We start from the raw sequence: 21489 nt of genomic DNA, 5'->3' as shown, positions 1-21489 counted from the left end.
TAATCCCACTGATGAACACATGCTTGCTGACATTCATTTTTTGAAATACCTCAAAGGAAATCCTGGAAATGGTTTGTTCTTTAGTTCATCATCTGATCTCACACTCAAAGGATTTTCATATTTTGATTGGGGGGCATGCCCCGATACCAGAAGATCAACAACTGGAATTTGCTTCTTTCTTGGAGATTCCTTGATAAGTTGGAAGAGCAAGAAGCAAACAGTTGTATCCAGGTCATCATCTGAGGCTGAGTATCGTGCATTGGCACAAGCTACTTATGATGGCCAATGGATCTTGTATTTACTACAAGATTTTCAAGTCAAACATTCTGCACCATTTGTGATCTACTGTGATAACAAAACTTCACTTCATATAGCTGATAATCCCGTGTTTCATGAGACGACAAAACACATAGAGATTAATTGTCATGTGGTGAGATATAAAGTACAGACAGAAATTCTACACTTGCTTCCTATTGCTTCAAAGGATCAAGTTGCACATATCTTGACAAAGTCTTTACATCTCGTAGGGCCGACCCAGCAAATATATATATATATATATATATATATACATATATATATACTATTTGTATTTATGGGCCTAAAAAGTGAGGCCCAAGCCAATGTCCTTACTTGCCTTGCCTTTGGGCCGGGCCTTCCATGTTGGGCCTTTTAGTATTCTACAAATAAAGCTTGGAATGAACATCTATTCCAGCTTAAGGAGATGTTAAACATAATAAAGAACTCATGAAATAAGTTTACTTGTTGTGTTAGTAACCACTGTAACTATAGTTTGTTAAGTTTGTTATAGAAATTAGTTAGATGTTAAGTCTGTAACTATAGTTTGTTAAGTTTGTTATAGAAGTTAGTTAGATGTTAAGTTTGTTATAGAACTTAGTTAGAGTCTAACTAACTAAGTATAGCTATAAATACTTAACACCTTGTAGAGATGAAAGCAGTTTTGAAATAAACAGTTATCTTTTTCTTCATTCAATGTAATGCAAGCTTTTCTTTTCATTTCCATGGCGTGTGTGTTGTATTTTCACATGGTTTCATCGACATGTGGCTAACATATCATTGTTTTTTCGCTGTATTCCTCACAACTCAGTTCTTCTCCTTCCTGCGATCTTCTTTAATCTTCTTTTCTTCAAATCACTGGCTCTACGCAGCAGTTCTAATTCTTGGGTTTTTTGTGTATTCCAGTTACGTCAATATGTGTCAAGTCTGTTGAAACAAAGAAACGACTACTATGTGATTGAGATACTACTTTTCATCAATGTTGTAACACGGTGAACTGACTTTATTTTTGTAAGCAACAATGTTGCGGTGAGAGCAAGAGTCGCCACCGACTTTTATTTTATCCAATTAGGAAAGGTATAAAAGAACAGGAAAGACCTTCTTTGAAAAGAGATTGAGTTCGGGGGGTAGGTTATGAAAAGGGAAGGTGTTAGCACCATTTTCATCCGTAGTTATCTACGGGCTCTTAATTGCTTAGCTCACTTTGTTTGAAATGTTTGATTTGTTTGAAAGAGTAGTGTGTGTTTAGGAAAACACGTTTGTTTTGAAAATGTCTAAAAAGACAACGTTAGAAAACGGGGTGTGAAAAGCATTTGAATTTTTTGTTGTGAGCAAGCACTTAAGAGTTCCTACCCTAGTTCGTAAGGTCTTTCCTATTCTAAAGACTTTCCTTGAGCGATAGTACTATCCATACCATATAAGGGTAGGTAGTCCTATACATTGGATGTGCGGGTCATCGAAGGGTCATCGAATCGTCATAAGGACTATCCATACCATAAAGAGGGTAAGAAGTCCCATGCGATGTGAATAGTCATAAAGGCAACATGTAGGGATACCTTAGCGTTCCAAAGGGACAATCACCATTTGATCGAGGGACAAGATCATTTATACCGAAAGGCGACATCAAAGGGACTATAATCTTTAAATCGGAGGGACATGGTGATTTTTGGATCGAAGGCAGCATAGGCTAAGGCATCCCTACGCTCGAAGGGACTTGACTATTTTGAACGAAAGGCAGCATAAGAGGGGAAACCCTAGAGGTGAGTGCGTACATGTGTGTTGTATTCAGTTATTTATTCTTGGAATTAGTGAGCTAACCGTTGATTTTAAGTCTTTCCATACAATCCTATTAACCATGCATCTAAGCAGTTATCAACAGTTTATAGTGTACGGAAAGTAAAGGCGGAACTTAAATCATACGCTATTACAAAAAAAACCATGCGCCCTATACATCGATTGCTAATATTTAAATTAACAATTTAAATAAATAACTAAACTAAAAGAAAACACAAACATGCGACATTCATTGGAGTTTGAGATGAGAAGAGAAGCGCGGAAAATTTGGGTTTGATTATTCGTTTAGTGAAAGATTAATTTTAATTAAAGTTACTTCTAAATTACCCTAAATTAGTTATATACAAAGTCTATTTAATTAAATCCTAAAATAAATATTAAGTTATTTACTAAATTCATTATACCCTAATTCTATTAAATTAATTAATGACTAAATTAAATTAAATCCTAAATTAAATTAATATTGAAATTAATTAAAACTAAAGTTAATAAAAACTAAATTACTAAATTCAATAAACTAAAGGCTAATTGGTTTTTTTTTTTGGTTAGTTAGTGGTTAATAAAATAAATAAACTAAACTAAAAAAACAAAGAAAGAGTAAATGGGGCGCTGGAATCCAGTGTGGGAGCCTCTTGAACATTCACCATGAGGCAGCACGCATTTGGCCTTCGGATCTGATGACAGTGGAGATCAACGGCGTGATTTGAGGCTGCGTGATGCTCTATCGCAGGATAATAGCACTGGATCTGCAAGCAAGGTTTATCAAAGAAAATCAAGAAAAATATATGCAAGAGGCAGTGATCGAACCCCTGCCCTTGCACACCAGGCCAGTTGTAGTTTCGCTGCTTATGCAATTGACCCAATTCAATATAATAACAAACTGGAAAAATCAATTTTCAAAAAAAAAAAAAGAAAAAAACATTGCACGAACTTCTTCTTCTTCCTCGTGGATTCTCCAATCCTGCATATTTCACACTCATAAAACACAACAAATAAATGTCAAATAATCATATGATTCAATTAGAAATCGAGTTCTGAACATGATGGTGCCGTTAGTTTGGTCCAATTTTGTCTATTTCAGAAGACCCTAATTCAAAGCTTGGAAACCTAGCGATGATGGATCATTGTACCTGCGGCTAAAATCAAATTAAACTGTCCAGACTCCTTTTAAACATCACCATGGACATGAATATGTATTCAAACCTTATTTAAAATGCATAAACGAATGAAATCGATTTCAAAATTAGAAGTCCAAACCGTGAGTTGGTAGTGGTGTTTCGTGATGTTTTGAATGATAGAGATGGTTTAGAACGCTTCAGAGGACACCGGGAAATAGTTTTTTATGCTTGGAACAGCTTGAATCCGATCAAAACTTGGTCTACACTTCCACTCTAGTTCACGATTTTTTTTTGAGATTTCTCTTTGGTTCTTCTGCGGCTCTCCCCTTTTTTGCTGTGAACTTCCTCTGTTTTATAATCCCATTCTAGGTCTTGAAGATTTTAATGTTGAATGATCTGAGGATTGATTGAAAATCTTTACTTTTGGAATGATTTCATTAGGTTGGAATGGGAATTGTAACTGCTTTGTATTTGGACGTTTTTGCAGCATAATCCTTGATTCACAATGTATCTGAAAGTTTGGAATGAGAAGATTTGATCCAAATATTTTTGTAAATAATAGCTAAACAAAAATGAAATCTGTATACGGGAAAATATCTATTATTGATCTATATATTTTTATATACGAAAAATGGTATTTATGATCAAATATTTTTGATCCAAAAATGATATACGGGAAAAAATCTATTATTGATCTAAATATTTTTATATACGAAATAATCAATTATTTATCTAAATATTTTTTTTCTTTTTTAACATTTTAAAAATTTTATTTAAAATAAATGATGTATCCAATTGCGTGTAACCGAACAGAACCCGTGCGTACGCACGGGTTTGTTACTAGTACTTTTGTGAACTTTTTTTAATCATCAAATAAACACACATGTAAAAAAGAAACCATATACTCCGATTGCTAATCCTCACCATGTCATAATATAATTTATTTATTTTTCATTACTGTTGTCACTTAGAACTCATCTTAAATCCAACCCGTCAAAGATAAAGTTCCAAACCTATAATAACAAATAAACACCATTACAATACCAATCTTCAATCAAAATTGAAAGCATGTATTTTCTCTGTTACTGTTATTATTTCTTTTCATTCTTTTTACAGATTTTCAAAGAAAGGCATATACAAAGAGGAAATTCAGAAAAATGCCAACACATGGTTTTGATGGTCGGCTGAACTGTGCTCATCACCAGCCACTACGCGAAGCCCATCGCGAAGCCCCCACCGCGAATCACCGACGAGACGAAACCAACAAGTTCAACTCAGCCCAACCGCGTCAAACGCTTCCGCCGGAAACAGCCAATAGGTCGCAAGTCACCGCTTCAGCGTGCAGCAGATCGTGCACGTCACCATCCGATTTCAAATCGGCATCAACAAAGCGAAATCGGTAATCTATCATCTTTCTGATCTTGCTGTTGAATTACTATTGCTATTTGTTTAAATAAGATTGCTGTTATTTGCTGTGTTCATAGAGAGGGTAATCGATTGAGAGTTGGAGTTGAGTATTTGTTATACTGCAAGCTTTGAATGGAGAGTTTGATTAATTTGTGCCGAGATTGGAGTGAGAGATGAACAGAGTTTTGAGTTTTGTTGCTACAGTGTTCAAAGAAGGTACATGGTTGAATAGAGAGAGCTGAGAAAGCGTGAAAAAGAATTGAAGAAGGTGGAGGGCGTTTTGTTTGATTTAGCCTCTAGGGTTTTTTTCTTGTAAATTATGCTTGGGCCTCTTATTCATGAGCCCATTCTGTTTTACCTCCTATTATCACTTTTCTCGATTTAAACCCCCCTGGGCTTTTGGCTTGTTCATTCTGGGCCAAACATAGGGCCCAGCGATTCTGTTTTAATTGTGCCCTCTCTTTGAACTGTATTTTTAGTTTGTATGTTAGTCTTGATTTTATTTTAATGATTCAAAATAAAAAAATTAGACTATTTAGTTTCATATAACAAAAAAAAAACACCAAAAAGACATGTTAGTTATTTGTTAATATTCTCTTGTGAATTTCATATTTTTTAGATAGATTTTTATTAAACTTGTTATTATTATTTTTATTTACACATCATATCCGTTGCTAACGTTTTTTTTGTTTTTTTGTGAGGAACTACCATCTTGGGCATTGTGCTGTTTCACGGACATTTACAAGTTGTCTCTTTGATTTATGTATATATGTCCGTTTTAATTTGGTTTGTAATAATTTTATCCCCGTTGGTTTTTATTGTAAATCCCCTTCCCCGAAGCCCTGTAATAGTTAGGTTTTATTTCCGCTTTTATTTTCTGTAAATATATTAACTGCTAGTAATTAGGATTGTATGGCAAGAGACAAACCGCTAGTTAACCTAATACAAGATAACATACTTGAATCTAACACACTCGTACACACTATGTTTTTTTTCAAACAAAACAAGAGCTAAGCAAACTAAGAGCCCGTAGATAACTACGGATGAAAAGGGTGCTAACACCTTCTTTTTTCATAACTTACCCCCCGAACTCAAGTCTTTTCTTAAAAAGGTTTTTTTCCTGTACTTTTATGCCTTTCCATAATTGGACGAAATAAAAAGTCGGTGGCGACTCTTGCTCACTGCAACATTTGTTTGCGACATTTTTTTTAAAAGTCAGTTCTCCTACCGAGTTACAGTGCCTGACTAGAGACCAGGACTGCCCCAACAGTGTTAGATTCATTCTTTTTATCATATGGCTTTTTCACAACACCAGAAGATGTAGCCACCTGAATTTTTCCACTTCGGATACCGCTTTCGACACGTTCTCCAGTCAATATGAGGTCGGTGAAACCAGCTGAGGAGCTTCCAAGTAGATGGTTGTAGAAAGGACCAGTTAGTGTACTCATAAACATGTCAACCAACTCTCGGTCAGCCATGGGAGGTTGGACTCTGCCAGCCAAGTCTCTCCATTTCTGAGCATATTCTTTGAAGTTTTCATTAGGTCCCATGGACATGCTTTGTAATTGTGTACGAGTTGGCGCAAGATCAGCATTGTATTGGTATTGCGTATAGAAAGCAACAGCCAAGTCTTCCCATGTATGGATGTTGGCACCCTCCAGTTGATAGTACCATTCGAGTTGTGTTCCAGATAGGCTCTCTTGGAAAAAGTGGATCCAGAGCTTCTTGTCAGTAGTGTGAGGTTGAAGCTTCCTCACGTAGGATTTTAAGTGCAGCTTGGGACAGGAAACTCTGTCATACTTAGCAAAGGTAGGAGTCTTGAACTTCGGAGGAATGACAACCCCTGAGATGAGGCCTAATTCTTCAAAGTCCAGACCGGGTACTTTCTAAATCTCCATAGCTTTCATGCGTTCTTCCAGCATCTGGTATTTCTCATCAGGATATTTGTCCTCATGGTAGTAGTCTCCTTCTTTCTCAGAGGGCTTAACAGAATCGGGGTTACTTTTTGCATCAGTTTTGATGCTAGCATCGTCATCTTGATCGTTGTCATTGTTTTTAGGGACCTTGACTTCTTCAGCCTTCTTGAGTGGACCTCGTAATCTTCTTCCCATATTAAGGACACCCACAAATCTTCTTGGCTTTTCTCCTTCTTGGTCAGGAGCGCTTTCAACTCGTCTTGCCCCTTGGACAAATTCAGGATCAGATCTTGAAACTGGGAATTCTGGACTTGAAGGTCTTTGACTGACTGCTCGAGATTCATGATGCTGAAATAAACAGCGAGGAGGTAAGAAACCGGTGGTGGAAACCTGTTATGTGATGTTATGAAATGCACATGCAATGCTTTCAAGGATATATAGGAAATTTAGTTTGCAACATTGAAATGTATTTGTAGCATCTTTGTCTGAAGAATTTTCATTTTTTGGACGTCCTTCTATGAGAATCAAGCTCACCATATCCAGTGGGTCATAGCCTCTAATTCGGGATACCTCTGAATTTGAAGGCGTATGGCTAGAGGAAAATAAATCCTCTCGCCCCTTGATAGGTATTGTGTCTTTGAATTGTAAGATATATGGCCGGAGGAAAATAAATCCCCTTGCCCCTTGATAGGAATTATGTCCTTGATTGTACGTCCTAAATTCTTAAGATCCTTGAAAGGGTTAGTTAATCATGTGATGTTATGATGTTATGATGTCATGATGTCATGCGAATGCGATGTATTAGGCCATGCATAAGATAATAAGGACAAGTATGTCCAACAATCAAATCCTGCAAGGAAATCATGTGGTCAGATAACAAACAAGTCACACAAGAGTCCTTGGGTTAAAAGGCTTGCATGGAGTCTAACCAGGTAACTACCCTTCCCCAATAGGTACTTCTAAGGATGAGATGAAATCAGCAACAGGTTCTACCAGGTTATTCAGAATTGTCAGCCCTTCTAAAGCACCCTCGAACATGATGCATTTGCACCATGCAATGATACTTTGAGAGAGAACCTATCTGAATTGTAGCATCGGGTAGCGACTAGTTCTCAACATTTGTCAAGAGTAGTCCCCCCACTACGTTCCTAAAGGCCAGGATGGGTTAAAGGGTAACTAAAGGTCCTTGAGCTCCGGCGCACCCAAAGTTACATACATAGACCTCCCTCATTTGAGAAAGGTGTGCATATATCTATGGAGTCCTAACTCAAGCGTGAACTTCATATTGACTCATCTCCCACATATGTGAAAGAGGTCGCCATGACTATGCCACTCCTATCTTAAGTGTACTTGAATTCGGGTATAGGATTCGTCCTTCATTTAATTCCCAAGCAACCTTAAAAGGTAAAGCAAACAAAACAAGCATATTATATGATCTAAGCTCTAAGGTAACCCCTCTTTTTATTAATCCCCAGCAGAGTCGTCAGTTCTGTAACACGGTGAACTGACTTTATTTTTGTAAGCAACAATGTTGCGGTGAGAGCAAGAGTCGCCACCGACTTTTATTTTATCCAATTAGGAAAGGTATAAAAGAACAGGAAAGACCTTCTTTGAAAAGAGATTGAGTTCGGGGGGTAGGTTATGAAAAGGGAAGGTGTTAGCACCCTTTTCATCCGTAGTTATCTACGGGCTCTTAATTTCTTAGTTCACTTTGTTTGAAATGTTTGATTTGTTTGAAAGAGTAGTGTGTGTTTAGGAAAACACTTTTGTTTTGAAAATGTCTAAAAAGACAATGTTAGAAAACGGGGTGTGAAAAGCATTTGAATTTTTTGTTGTGAGCAAGCACTTAAGAGTTCCTACCCTAGTTCGTAAGGTCTTTCCTATTCTAAAGACTTTCCTTGAGCGATAGTACTATCCATACAATATAAGGGTAGGTAGTCCTATACATTGGATGTGCGGGTCATCGAAGGGTCATCGAATCGTCATAAGGACTATCCATACCATAAAGAGGGTAGGAAGTCCCATGCGATGTGAATAGTCATAAAGGCAACATGTAGGGATACCTTAGCGTTCCGAAGGGACAATCACCATTTGATCGAGGGACAAGATCATTTATACCGAAAGGCGACATCGAAGGGACTATGATCTTTAAATCGGAGGGACATGGTGATTTTTGGATCGAAGGCAGCATAGGCTAAGGCATCCCTACGCTCGAAGGGACTTGACTATTTTGAACGAAAGGCAACATAAGAGGGGAAACCCTAGAGGTGAGTGCGTACATGTGTGTTGTATTCAGTTATTTATTCTTGGAATTAGTGAGCTAACCGTTGATTTTAAGTCTTTCCATACAATCCTATTAACCATGCATCTAAGCAGTTATCAGCAGTTTATAGTGTGCGGAAAGTAAAGGAGGAAATTAAATCCTACGCTATTACAAAAAAAACGATGCGTCCTATACATCGATTGCTAATATTTAAATTAACAATTTAAATAAATAACTAAACTAAAAGAAAACACAAACATGCGACATTCATTGGAGTTTGAGATGAGAAGAGAAGCGCGGAAAATTTGGGTTTGATTATTCGTTTAGTGAAAGATTAATTTTAATTAAAGTTACTTCTAAATTACCCTAAATTAGTTATATACAAAGTCTATTTAATTAAATCCTAAAATAAATATTAAGTTATTTACTAAATTCATTATACCCTAATTATATTAAATTAATTAATGACTAAATTAAATTAAATCCTAAATTAAATTAATTAATGACTAAATTAAATTAAATCCTAAATTAAATTAATATTGAAATTAATTAAAACTAAAGTTAATAAAAACTAAATTACTAAATTCACTAAACTAAAGGCTAATTGTTTTTTTTTGGTTAGTTAGTGGTTAATAAAATAAATAAACTAAACTAAAAAAACAAAGAAAGAGTAAATGGGGCGCTGGAATCCAGGGTGGGAGCCTCTTGCCCTGCCCTTGCAGGTTGAAGTTTTAACGCACGCTTCTCTTCCACCAGGCCACCCTTGCAGGTTGAAGTTTTAACGCACGCTTCTCTTCCACCAGGCCAGTTGTAGTTTCGCTGCTTATGCAATTGACCCAACTCAATATAATAACAAACTGGAAAAATCAATTTTCAAAAAAAAAAACATTGCACGAACTTCTTCTTCTTCCTCGTGGATTCTCCAATCATGCATATTTCACACTCATAAAACACAACAAATAAATGTCAAATAATCATATGATTCAATTAGAAATCGAGTTCTGGTGCCGTTAGTTTGGTCCAATTTTGTCTATTTCAGAAAGCTTGGAAACCTAGCGATGGTGGATCATTGTACCTGCGGCTAAAATCAAATTAAATTGTCCAGACTCCTTTTAAACATCATCACGGACATGAATATGTATTCAAACCTTATTTATAATGCATAAACGAATGAAATCGATTTCAAAATTAGAAGTCCAAACCGTGAGTTGGTAGTGGTGTTTCGGGATGTTTTGAATGATAGAGATGGTTTAGAACGCTTCAGAGGACACCGGGCAATAGTTTTTTATGCTTGTAACAGCTTGAATCCGATCAAAACTTGGTCTACACTTCCACTCTAGTTCACTATTTTTTTTTTGAGATTTCTCTTTGGTTCTTCTGCTGCTCTCCCCTTTTTCTGTGAACTTCCTCTGTTTTATAATCCCATTCTAGGTCTTGAAGATTTTAAAGTTGAATGATCTGAGGATTGATTGAAAATCTTTACTTTTGGAATGATTTCATTAGGTTGGAATGGGAATTGTAACTGCTTTGTATTTGGACGTTTTTGCAGCATAATCCTTGATTCATAATGTATCTGAAAGTTTGGAATGAGAAGATTTGATGTGTAATTGAATATTTTTCTTGCAGTTTTGGGAACTTGATTTCTCGATATGCATCTTGGATATCCCGTTTTCGTTTTTGCTCAAAATCTCTTGTTGCAGTTTTTTTTAATAGTAACAAACATTAATAATAATAATAATAATAATAATAATAATAATAATAATAAATGACCCAAAATTCTAAAAACGTGACATCTAACAGAAGTTTTAAATGTTATTTTTATTATTTTATTTTTAAACTTCTAGAAAAACTAATTAAAACTAAATACTAAGATACAAAATTCAAAGCTAAAAAATGATTAAAATTAAATTATAAATCTAAAATCTAAAAAAAACTAATAATAATAGGACTAAGACAAAAAACATATAGTAATAACAAAAATAAATAAATAAATAAATAAATAAAATTACAAAAGTGAAATCTGGAAGACAAATTTTGGATATGACAAATGCTACAATTTAACTACTGCAGTTGCGGTTCTGGGAGGGCAACTGGTTTTCTATTGGCTCATACTGTATGCGCTACTGTATCTTGGAGAATGGGCTTTATCCATGCTTATGATAAGGCACTATATTGATATATAGAATTTCTTTCATTCCATAACAAAAAAATATAAAAAGGTTTACCCAATAAATGCAATTCATTGATTCCTTATGTTTTTTTTTATTGTTCTGTGTTTAAATTTTGGAAATTGATTATGCATGTGTTTGCTGTTGTTTACTTTTTGACTAGTAAAATTTGTTTTGTGAAGGTGGGGTTTCATAAATTGTAATTTTAGGTTAAGTTCAATTTGGGCATGTATGATATATGTCATTTCCTTTTGTAATTACTGCATATTTACTGCTTATGAAACGAGATAACTAATAACTATAATTTAATATATAAATAAAAATTATTCCAGATTTTAAGCTTTATCTTCTTATTTTCTTATTTATTTAAAATACACACAAATTTTATTTGTTCTAATATAATTAATTAGTGTCAAATAAAAATAATAATTAACTACTATTTAAAGAATGTTGCAATTTTGTAAAATTGTATTTATTAGCAATTAGTTGTTAATTACTATCATAAAAATATAATATAAAATAATATCAGAATCATAATATAATTATTTAAAATAGTGTAATCGATCTTAAATTAGAATGAACCATTAGCTGATGATCTCAACTTCGTGCTAAAAACAAACCTACACATTTCATACTTTTTCAATTAAAATAACTATGCAATTATTATCCGACATTATTGGTAGAGCTGTCAAATTATGTTTTTGTGTGAAACTGTTATCAAACTATGTTTTTGTGTGAAACTATAAAATTGAGGTAGAGAAATTTTTTGCATTACAAGTTATTTTTGGCAAATGATCTTATTTAAAAAAATAATAATTTTAACTTAAAATATTAAATACTAAGTTTCAAATTTAAAAAACTAGAAAAAAATAAAGTAATTTTTTTTTCATATTTCTAAGCTACATTTTTATGTCTTAGCATAACAAATATAATAAATAAGAAATTAAAAAAAGTACTCAATATTACAACCTAGTGGCCTAGTTGTTAGGACAATTTATATAGTGGAGAGGGTTCCAACCCTATTGCAACACTCCCCTTTCTACATATGTAATGAAATAGTAGTGTTGGCCACTTGGTCAATAGCCAAAATAAAAGAAGAAAAAAAAGTATTTGATACAAAATAAGATTGTTGTAGATTTTTTTGGTAAAAGAAGTGTTAATAAAGAAATGCAATGTAAAGTGCTAAATATGAGAAAATATTTACATCCTAAAAATTGCACATAATTTTTTGACCGATATGAAGTATCTTATAATTTGCACATTTTAACATAACCTCATAACAAGTACATGTGATTCATTTAGAGTGATAGTTACAAAAATAAAATAAAACAAGAATAGCTTATATGATATTTATGTTAGACATGAATTTGTTATTTCCATGTGGTTATACCATATAAAATCTATGAGTTAATATTAAAAGTTATACATAGTTATTTTATGTCAAGATATATGTAAATAATGAGAGTGCAACGACTCATCAACTAGTCTAAAATGATTTTGGGCTAATTAACAATTTCATGAAGTTGCGTGAAATCACACTTTGACATTAGACATGAATTTGTTATTTCCACGTGGTTATACCATATAAAATCTATGAGTTAATATTAAAAGTTATACATAGTTATTTTATGTCAAGATATATGTAAATAATGAAAGTGCAACAACTCATCAACTAGTCTAAAATGATTTTAGGCTAATTAACAATTTCATGAAGTTGCGTGGAATCACACTTTGACTAAAAACAATTAGCTCATAAACATGCTCTTATTTAAGGAGAAGCATGACATTAAACTTTTTTTTTGGCTTTATACCACCGGTTTAGTCCGGTTCGGGGGCGAGTTCTGGCAGTCCAGCGGCAATCACCACTGGATTAACTAACGATTGGTAAGCATGACATTAACCTTAAAATAGTGCATTTAGAAAATCCATTTACAATCATGTTAATTAAAGTTGAACAAAGTATATAAGTTGCACAAAGTACTCTATGACCTCAAGCAGACACCTAAGGCATAGAACAAGAAGATCGAATCATACTTAGTCGAATTGGGATTTGTAAAATACAAATTTGAGTATGGTGTCTATGTTCAGGTTGTAGCACAAGACATAACAATCATCTGCTTATATATTGATGACTTGTTGGTAACTAGAAATAGTTTGGAGAACTTGTTGAAGTTCAAAGAACTCATGATGAAGGAATTTGAAATTCTATGCCTAGGAAATAAGACAATTTTTCTAGATCCGACGTTTCAAATTTCTTCATCATCAGCTCTTTGAACTTCGACAAATTTTCTAAGCTATTTTTAGTTACCAGCACGGATCAACATACTAGTTTTTAAAAAACCGAGACAGATTTGAATAAATGCATCAAATAAAATATATCATTCATATGACTTATTCTAGAAAAACATAAGCATAAAGTGCAAACTACACCACAATAAAAAAAAACGAGATACTTAAACTAAATTTCACACAAAACACAAAACATAAGTCAATGTAAATGAACAAAAACAATATATGTTCCACCACAAGCAATATATGTTTCTCTCATTCTTTTTTTTATTTGCATGAAAGCTATTTTATTAAATAAAATAGTATTTATAATAATTAATGAATAACATATTTTGTAATAATGAAAACATGATATGTTTTATTATAATTGTTAAACTTTTTTTCTAAATTTCTAATCTTATTTTAAAAGTATTTACTAACATTATTCAAGTTTTTATATAATTATATTATGTATTAAAAATAACTAATCAATTTAAGTCTTCTTTTTATACTAACCTAATTACTAACTCAAATTTTATTTCAAAAGGGATTATAGATTTATTTTCTAGGTTAACTATAAATTGCGTCTACGACTACACTATTTTAAATTCAGACAAATTCAAAGGAGATTTCTAAAGTATTTACACAATGCATAAAAAAACTAACTAAACAAATTACGAACTACGATTGGACTCTGATTCTTCATCAGAAAATACGTAGGCTCACGGCTTAAAAACCAAGGCTAGTCCGGACAGTTAAAATATCAATAATCCAATACTATCATGCAAATATTAAGATATAGGTGAATTTACATTTACCGTATCTTCAAATAATTGATCGATCGATTTGACGTCTATCGTTTAGTTATTTGAATTAAAATTCATTAAACCCTACACCTAAAGGGGTCCCCTTGAATACAAGGAAGATGAAGGGTGCCTAACACCTTCCCTCCATCTAATCGATTTACGAATTTAGAATCTCTAAATTTAGGATTACCCATTATATTCCCTTCCCTTAGAATAAAAATTAGTGGTGGTGACTCACTCTCAATTTTAAGCGGGTTGCTACAATATACACTACAACGAGGAAGGGCTTTAAAAGCGCTTTTTATAGCCTTTAAAAGCGCTTAAAAGCGCTGTGAAAGGTGGCGCTGGCGTAGCTAACAAAAGCGCTTCTGAAAGCGCTCTGGTAGGCCCCCCCATATAAGAGCGCTTTTCTGGAAAAAGCGCTCTTGTAGGCCCCCCTTTAAGAGCGCTTTTCTGGAAAAAGCGCTCTGGTAGGCCCCCCTTTAAGTGCGCTTTTTCCAGAAAAGCGTTGTGATAGGCCCCCTTGTGAGAGTAAAAAATAAAAAAAAAACGCAACATACTAAAGCGCTTTTGTAAAAGCGCTCTTATAGGGTGGGCTTTAAGAGCGCTTTTTCTGGAAAAAGCGCTCTGATAGCCCCCCCTATAAGAGCGCTTTTCCAAAAGCGCTTTAGTATGTTGCTTTTTTTTTTTTTTTTTTTTTTTGCTTTTTTATTAATCTTTGGCAGCGCTTTTACAATGAAGCGCTTTAGTAGGTGGGCCTTTAAGAGCGCTTTTCAAAAGCGCTTTCGTTGCTAAATGAGGTATTTTAATGTGCAGCCTGTAATTTAATCCTCCCAGTCGACCCTGTAATATTTTCGACCTGTAATATGTTTTCAACCTGTAATATTTTCGACCTGTAATTTATTTTCGACGATATTATTTCAGCCATCAGTAAGACAATATATATATACTAATATAATACCATTATAATATCCAAAATTATATATATACATCATTACAACATCAATAATATTATAGTTCAAATCGACACAAATCCTACATGAAAAAGCGCTTAATATAAAATTGACACAAATCTTCTTTGATTTCTTCCAACTTAAGCTTCGGGTACGCAGTAGTACGGAATTCGTCAAGGTACTACAAAACAAAAACATAATATGAATGATATATTTAGTTAAATGTAATAAATTATATGAAATTATCTTAAGTTATAAATTCATACCGTGAGCGGAATCTCTAATTGATTCGCCTGAAGGATTTCTTTCATATACCTCAAAACAAAGTATCCGCAATCGTAACTGTTTCGCTGTTGCGGACACTACATAGAAAAACAAATAAGATTCTATAGTTGTCTTGTTTTATCAAGTAGCATAAATATATTATAAGCAACATTGTGAAAAATAATGTACCTGCACTTGGATCCAAGTAATGTTGTTAGATTTAGTTCGGGATACCTGTGCGTCCCGTTGACTTCGGAACACTTGTATTGATCTAATTAACAAATATATAAAAGCATATGTTTAGATCAATCCCACAAATAAGTAAATATATAAATATACACGAATATATATTTAGAACGATCCCACTTACAAATCAACGATGTCCTTCATGGCCTGATAATTGGTCCATTCACCATTTACCGAATTCAGATAATACACGACTTCCCTTATAGGGTTGATAACAAGCAGCAACCAGTGTGCTCTATAAATTAAAACAATAGGTTATATGAAAATTTTGCTATACACAAAAGAAACAGAGATTAGATGAACAAAGAATGAGAAACTAACCCTACTGGTCGGGTATTATACGCCCAAAGATGCAGACTTTCTGTATTGCCGGTGGACATGAATCTATCTACTAAGCGCTGTCTAACTGATTCCGGTTCCGAAGCAATTGCCATTCCGCTGCAGTGGGCGGAAGACACGAAACGGAATCTGTTAGACAACGGAGTCCCGCGCAACACTCTGTCATACAACAACCTTAAATAAAAACATAATAAACATTAGATTATTTTCATTGAAATGTGTAAATAAATTATATTGTGGGACTAATTAAATAATATATCGGATGAGTGAATATTACCGGATGTATGAGTGCATGTTAGTGACGCCTAGTTGATCATGCTTAAAAATCTCCTCCAAGTCATCAATTGTAATAAGTGACTTGAATTCAATACCGAAGACACTTTCATCCATAACGATTTCACGTAAAGCACCATCCTTCAAATCGGACATATCAACCATTGTTGCGAGCGTCGCCCGGTACCGAGGCACAAAAGCACCGCCTTTTTTTCCCGCTGGCTTCGAAGGACCAGTGGGTGGTACGGTACAAACTTGCTGCGTCACTTGTTGTGACTCCCGAGCGGATGCCTAAAAATCATATAAGTTAGGTAAAATATAAAATCATGCAGATTTAGATTCAGATTAATTATTAACACTTTAAATGTACCTCTTTTAATGATGCAACGGACTCCTCCTCCTGTAAAATCCCTTTACCCTTAACTGTGGGTTTTATAGGAGCAGTCTAAAATTAAAATGTAAAAAATAATTAATAAACGGTTTAGAATTGACATTCGAAAACTAAATGATTCATAATCGTTTTCAATATACCTCATCACTAATGGTAATGAGCTCCGAGGGCCATGCAACAAATGATCCTATTGCATCTCGCAGCAATGTCGTCTCTGAGACCATGTCAGGTACCGGTAGCATCGCATCATGATCTACTACAACATCCACCGATACTTTCAGGTGTCCATCCGGGAGCGGTCTATGGTGAAGTAAATCTCCCAAAGTGTTGTGCACTTTTCCCTTGCCAACTAGTCAATAATTCGGTTCCGATAAGTATAGTTGGCAAGATGAAATGCCCTAAACCAATAGTAAATATAAAGTCATTATCATTAATAAAATAGAACAATTTAAAAGGAAAAAAAATTATAATTACCTCGGGAAATTTCCTTTGATAGTTGATACTAGCCTTATCACTAGTTTCTTTCACCGATGAAGTGTTGCACTTTTCTCTCATATACGCTTCTTTATCTCTTTGCAATTCAGAGACTTGTGCTTGCAATTCCGCCAACTTTTGCAACACTTCTTCATTTGAAGGATTTCTTCTCCTAGGACTCTTGTAAAAAGAGGTTGGAGTCACACCATGACCCTTACCCCTCACCCGACCGGGATACTCAGGAGCATCTAGTGCTCTACTAAGTACGCTCCCCTCACCGGTGGATGCCGATTGCGACAAGGTCTCCTGTAATTCATTTACATTAAAAAATCATTTATATATTAAAAAACATTTGATTTAATTAAAGACACAGTATTATACTTACACATTCAGTAAAAACTCTCTGAACTTCGGGATCGACAGCTTGACTCTTGCCCACACGAGCTTCCCTCCATAACACATGTACAGGAAGTGAGGTTTCCTCACTTTTAGACTCCTCTAACTATGCATTGACACAAATGATAAAATCGTCAAATAAAACACATTTAGACAATTAATTAAAATGCATTTCTATTTACTTACAAGTTTATCCTCTAAGCGTGCATATCCCATACGCCCTTTTTTGTATGGATACGCGGGTTTGGATGCTCTCGCACTATTCGTGGCACTCCTTTTCCGAAAATCTTCATCTCTTTGATTTACAAACTCAGCCCAATCTTTTTCACCAATGAAGATCTCATACTTTTTTGGCCGTCCCGGTGCCTCTTCAAGAAAGTTTCCATCTTTATCCTTAAGATAGGTGTTTGTCAAAAAGGCTTTCCACCCTCTATATCTTTTGCCGGCCAAACTAAGTATGTAGCGTTTACGATCATCTGGTATCTCAAAAGTCCTCTGCAAAAAAACATACGCATAGTGTGTTAGTATAAGTAATTTAAACAATTTATCGTCAAGATAATAACAACAATTAACCATATATGATATATACCTGAAGCTCGTCCCAAATCGCTTTTTTTTTTCGCATCCAACTCTTCGCTTTTCAGATTCCATTTAGCTGTGGAGACCGGAATATGCATACGAACAAGTGTACCAATATAGCTGGTCAACTTTGCAGAATTAGGACCAATTGCTTGTTTATCAGAATTCCAATCCAAACGGTATACTAATCCTTGGTCTCTATGTCGAACGATTCCCTTCATAATAGTGATGCCTCGTGCAACTTCTTTTGCTTCAGTATCAGGTGGAGCATTTGTATCCGTGGCATCTCTTTCTTGAGCATCTCTTTCTTGTGAGTTTTCTTGTGAGTTTTCAGGTGGAGCATCTCTATCCGGAGCCATTTAACCTGTATCAAACAAACTAAAGCACATTAGTACACTATTAATAAGCTAACAATCTATACAAGTAAAATGGAAGTCAAACCATGCATGTACAAGTGTATCGGAAACGAAATCGGTACAAATCAAAATAAGCGTCAAAAAAGAAAGTTGTCGGAATTGAACGAAATTTACATGGCTATGGTAAAACGTCCCCACAGACTCAAAAATAAAGTCGGTTTTCCGAAATTCAGACCCTAAGCCCGACTTTTGATTACGGGCAGAAGCAAAACCGATATAAAAACAGTCCCGAAATGTAAAGATAAGTGCATGAGCAGCTCCGGAATCGTCAAAATAGTATAGTTACATGTAAAGAAGTCGACAAACGGATACATGGTTCAAAAGTTATGTACAAAACGAGAATATGCACCAAAATTGAATAAGTACTATACTATTGATTAAAACAATCGGTACAAATTGAATAAAACAAATTAGTCGGAATATGTATACTATTACCTTTATCACTAACGTCTCTTTCTTTTCTTGGTAGGATTGTGTTCTACGCGTCTCTTAACAACGCGGACGGTTGGATTGATCCAAATACCCTCATTATGATCATTTCTAGTACAAGATTCATTCTCATTTTGATCGTTTCTTGTACAAGATTCAATGCCAACACCAATATCACCTTGATCTTCAATGTTTTCATCAACTATTTTGTTAGATAAAAGCACTATAGACCATTTCGTACTTGTCGGATCATTGACATAGAACACTTGTTTAGCTTGAGAGGCTAGAATGAAAGGCTCATCTTTGTACCCTACCCTATTGAGATCCACTTGCAAAAATCCTGACTTATCCATTCGTATGCCACTATTATTTTCAACCCACTTGCAACCAAATACAGGAATCTGAAACTTCGCGTAATCAAACACCAAAATGCGCTCGATAACCCCAAAATATGACAAATTTGCAAATTTCGGATTTAAGTCATTCGCACTTGATATGTGCATTGCTTCAGCTACCAAGGTAACACCATTATTTTGCATAGTACTTTTATCATCCTGTTCTTTGGTATAAAATGTGTATCCATTAATAGCGTATGCGCTATAAGAAAGCACAATTACAGTTGGACCATAGGCTAAACATCTCAACCTTTCTGTTACTGAAGCAGGATCTGAACGATACTTTGAATAAATATGATCCCTAAACCACGGTATGAAACTTCGATTGTGCTCTCGTACTATCCAGTTCTCATTTCTATTTGGATTTAAATCTCGGAGAACAACCTTGTGCATTTCAACATACGGCTCAACCTCAATCTCATTGTGCAGAACATACAAGTGCGCTTGATCCCGTTCGACCATTGATACTGTCACAACTTTATTTCCAATTAGCCTCTTTCCTTCTTTTTTTTCGACAATATGAGATTTGGGGAGTCCAATTGATTGAACATTTGACAGATATTCAGTACAAAACTCAACCGCTTCTTCAACAACGTATCGTTCGGCAATACAACCCTCCGGTCGACTTCTTTTTTTCACGTACCCTTTTAATATTTTCATATAACGTTCAGCAGGGTACATCCATCTCATATAAGCTGGTCCGCACAATTGTGTCTCTTTCACAAGATGAACGACTAGATGAACCATTATGTCAAAAAACGAGGGAGGAAAATACATTTCAAGATCACATAAAGTAACAACTATCTCTTTTTGCAATGTTGGTAAGATCGCGGGATCGACCACCTTACTGCAAATTGACCTGAAGAAGAAACACAGCTTAGTTATTGCGCTTCTTACTTTTTCTGGCAGAATAGAACGTATACCTATTGGTAAAAAATGTTCCATTATAACATGACAATCATGCGTCTTCAAACTCTTTAACTTGAGGTCTTTCATGGACACAAGTCTTCTAATATCTGAAGAGTAGCCTTCTGGAACTTTAACTTCACTGAGGAACTTACACAATGTTTTCTTCTCCTTTCTAGATAGAGTGTAAACAGCAGGTGGCAGATATGTTCGTCTTCCTTTCGTCACGGGTCCCAATTCAGTTCTCATCCCCATGTTTACCATGTCCTTCCTTATGTTAAGGCCATCCTTAGACTTTCCTTGTATATTGAGTAACGTACCTATGACGCTGTCAAATACATTTTTTTCAATATGCATAACATCCAGGAAATGTCTTACTTACAACGACTTCCAATATGGAAGTTCAAAAAAAATGGACTTCTTCTTCCACCCACCCTTGACAAGTGAATGTGCAAAAGGCTTGCCAAACTGAGTGCTCACATCTTTCACCTTTTCAAAAATTTGATCACCTGACAAAAAAGGCGGGGCTGTACCATGTTCGGCCTTTCCGTTGAATGCTTTTCTCCACCCACGGTAGTGATGATTAGAATTTAAGAATCTACGATGGCCGAGAAAGACATTCTTCTGACAAAGCTCTAATCGTGTCGTATCGGTTTCATCTTCACAAACGGGACACGCCTTTTGACCTTTATTGCTGTACCCGGATAGATTTCCGTATGCTGGAAAATCATTAATTGTTCCAAACAACATCGCCCTCAAGTTGAAAATTTCCTTCCTATACCCATCGTAAACCTCCACACCGTTGTCCCACAAAAACTTTAAATCTTCGATTAACGGTGCCAAGTATACGTCTATGTCATTCCCTGGTTGTTAAGGCCCAGAAATTAGCATAGATAACATCATGTACTTACGCTTCATACATAGCCACGGAGGTAGGTTATAGATCATAAGAATCACAGGCCATGTGCTATGCGAGATACTTTGAATACCATGCGGGTTCATTCCATCAGTAGACAATGACAACCGAAGGTTTCTTGCTTCTTTTCCAAATTCAAGATAATCAGTATCAACTTTCATCCATTGTGGTGAGTCTGCCGGATGTCGCAACTTTCCATCAATAATTCTTTCATCTGCATGCCAAGTCAAGTGTCTTGAATCGGTCTCACTACGATACATGCGTCTAAATCTCGGAATTATAGGAAAATACCATAAGACTTTAGCAGGAGACAACTTTTTCTTATATCGAGGGGCACCACATTTAGGACACTCATTCAACGCTGTATACTCGTTTCGAAACAAAACGCAATCGTTTGGACATGCATGTATCTTATCATAGCTCATGCCAATAGAGGACAACATCTTTTTGGCTTCATACGTTCGATTGGGAAGAACAT

General features: G+C 35.0%; 2 protein-coding genes and 1 long non-coding RNA gene across 3 annotated transcripts; all 3 read right to left on the bottom strand.

Moving 5' to 3' along the window:
* Positions 1-15253: 15253 nt before the first annotated feature.
* LOC131612787 (uncharacterized) lies at positions 15254-15733 on the bottom strand. Its single transcript, XR_009287480.1, has 3 exons — positions 15622-15733; positions 15441-15522; positions 15254-15349 (listed from the first exon to the last, which is right to left on the bottom strand). It is a non-coding gene; the product is annotated as an uncharacterized LOC131612787 (long non-coding RNA).
* A 5-nt stretch (positions 15734-15738) lies between these two features.
* Positions 15739-16280, bottom strand: LOC131612785 (uncharacterized). The gene is made up of 2 exons (XM_058884531.1): positions 16114-16280; positions 15739-16010 (listed from the first exon to the last, which is right to left on the bottom strand). The coding sequence occupies exons 1-2, from the start codon at positions 16272-16274 to the stop codon at positions 15791-15793; spliced, it is 381 nt and encodes a 126-aa protein (XP_058740514.1). The 5' UTR covers positions 16275-16280; the 3' UTR covers positions 15739-15790.
* A 1228-nt stretch (positions 16281-17508) lies between these two features.
* On the bottom strand, positions 17509-18480 carry LOC131612784 (uncharacterized). The gene is made up of 2 exons (XM_058884530.1): positions 17960-18480; positions 17509-17865 (listed from the first exon to the last, which is right to left on the bottom strand). The coding sequence occupies exons 1-2, from the start codon at positions 18306-18308 to the stop codon at positions 17855-17857; spliced, it is 360 nt and encodes a 119-aa protein (XP_058740513.1). The 5' UTR covers positions 18309-18480; the 3' UTR covers positions 17509-17854.
* Between the last annotated feature and the right edge of the window lie 3009 nt (positions 18481-21489).

Source organism: Vicia villosa, linkage group LG6, assembly GCF_029867415.1.
Source record: "Vicia villosa cultivar HV-30 ecotype Madison, WI linkage group LG6, Vvil1.0, whole genome shotgun sequence".
Lineage (NCBI taxonomy): Eukaryota > Viridiplantae > Streptophyta > Magnoliopsida > Fabales > Fabaceae > Vicia > Vicia villosa.
This window is presented reverse-complemented; position numbering and strand designations above follow the sequence as displayed.

Bases quoted from the DNA above. Each gene is read 5' to 3' on its own strand.
- LOC131612785 (XM_058884531.1), bottom strand. From the start codon at position 16,274: ATGGTTGATATGTCCGATTTGAAGGATGGTGCTTTACGTGAAATCGTT. The intron at 16,011-16,113 runs GTAATATTCACT...TTTTTATTTAAG, and splicing joins AACATGCACTCATACATCCG to GTTGTTGTATGACAGAGTGT.
- LOC131612784 (XM_058884530.1), bottom strand. From the start codon at position 18,308: ATGGCTCCGGATAGAGATGCTCCACCTGAAAACTCACAAGAAAACTCA.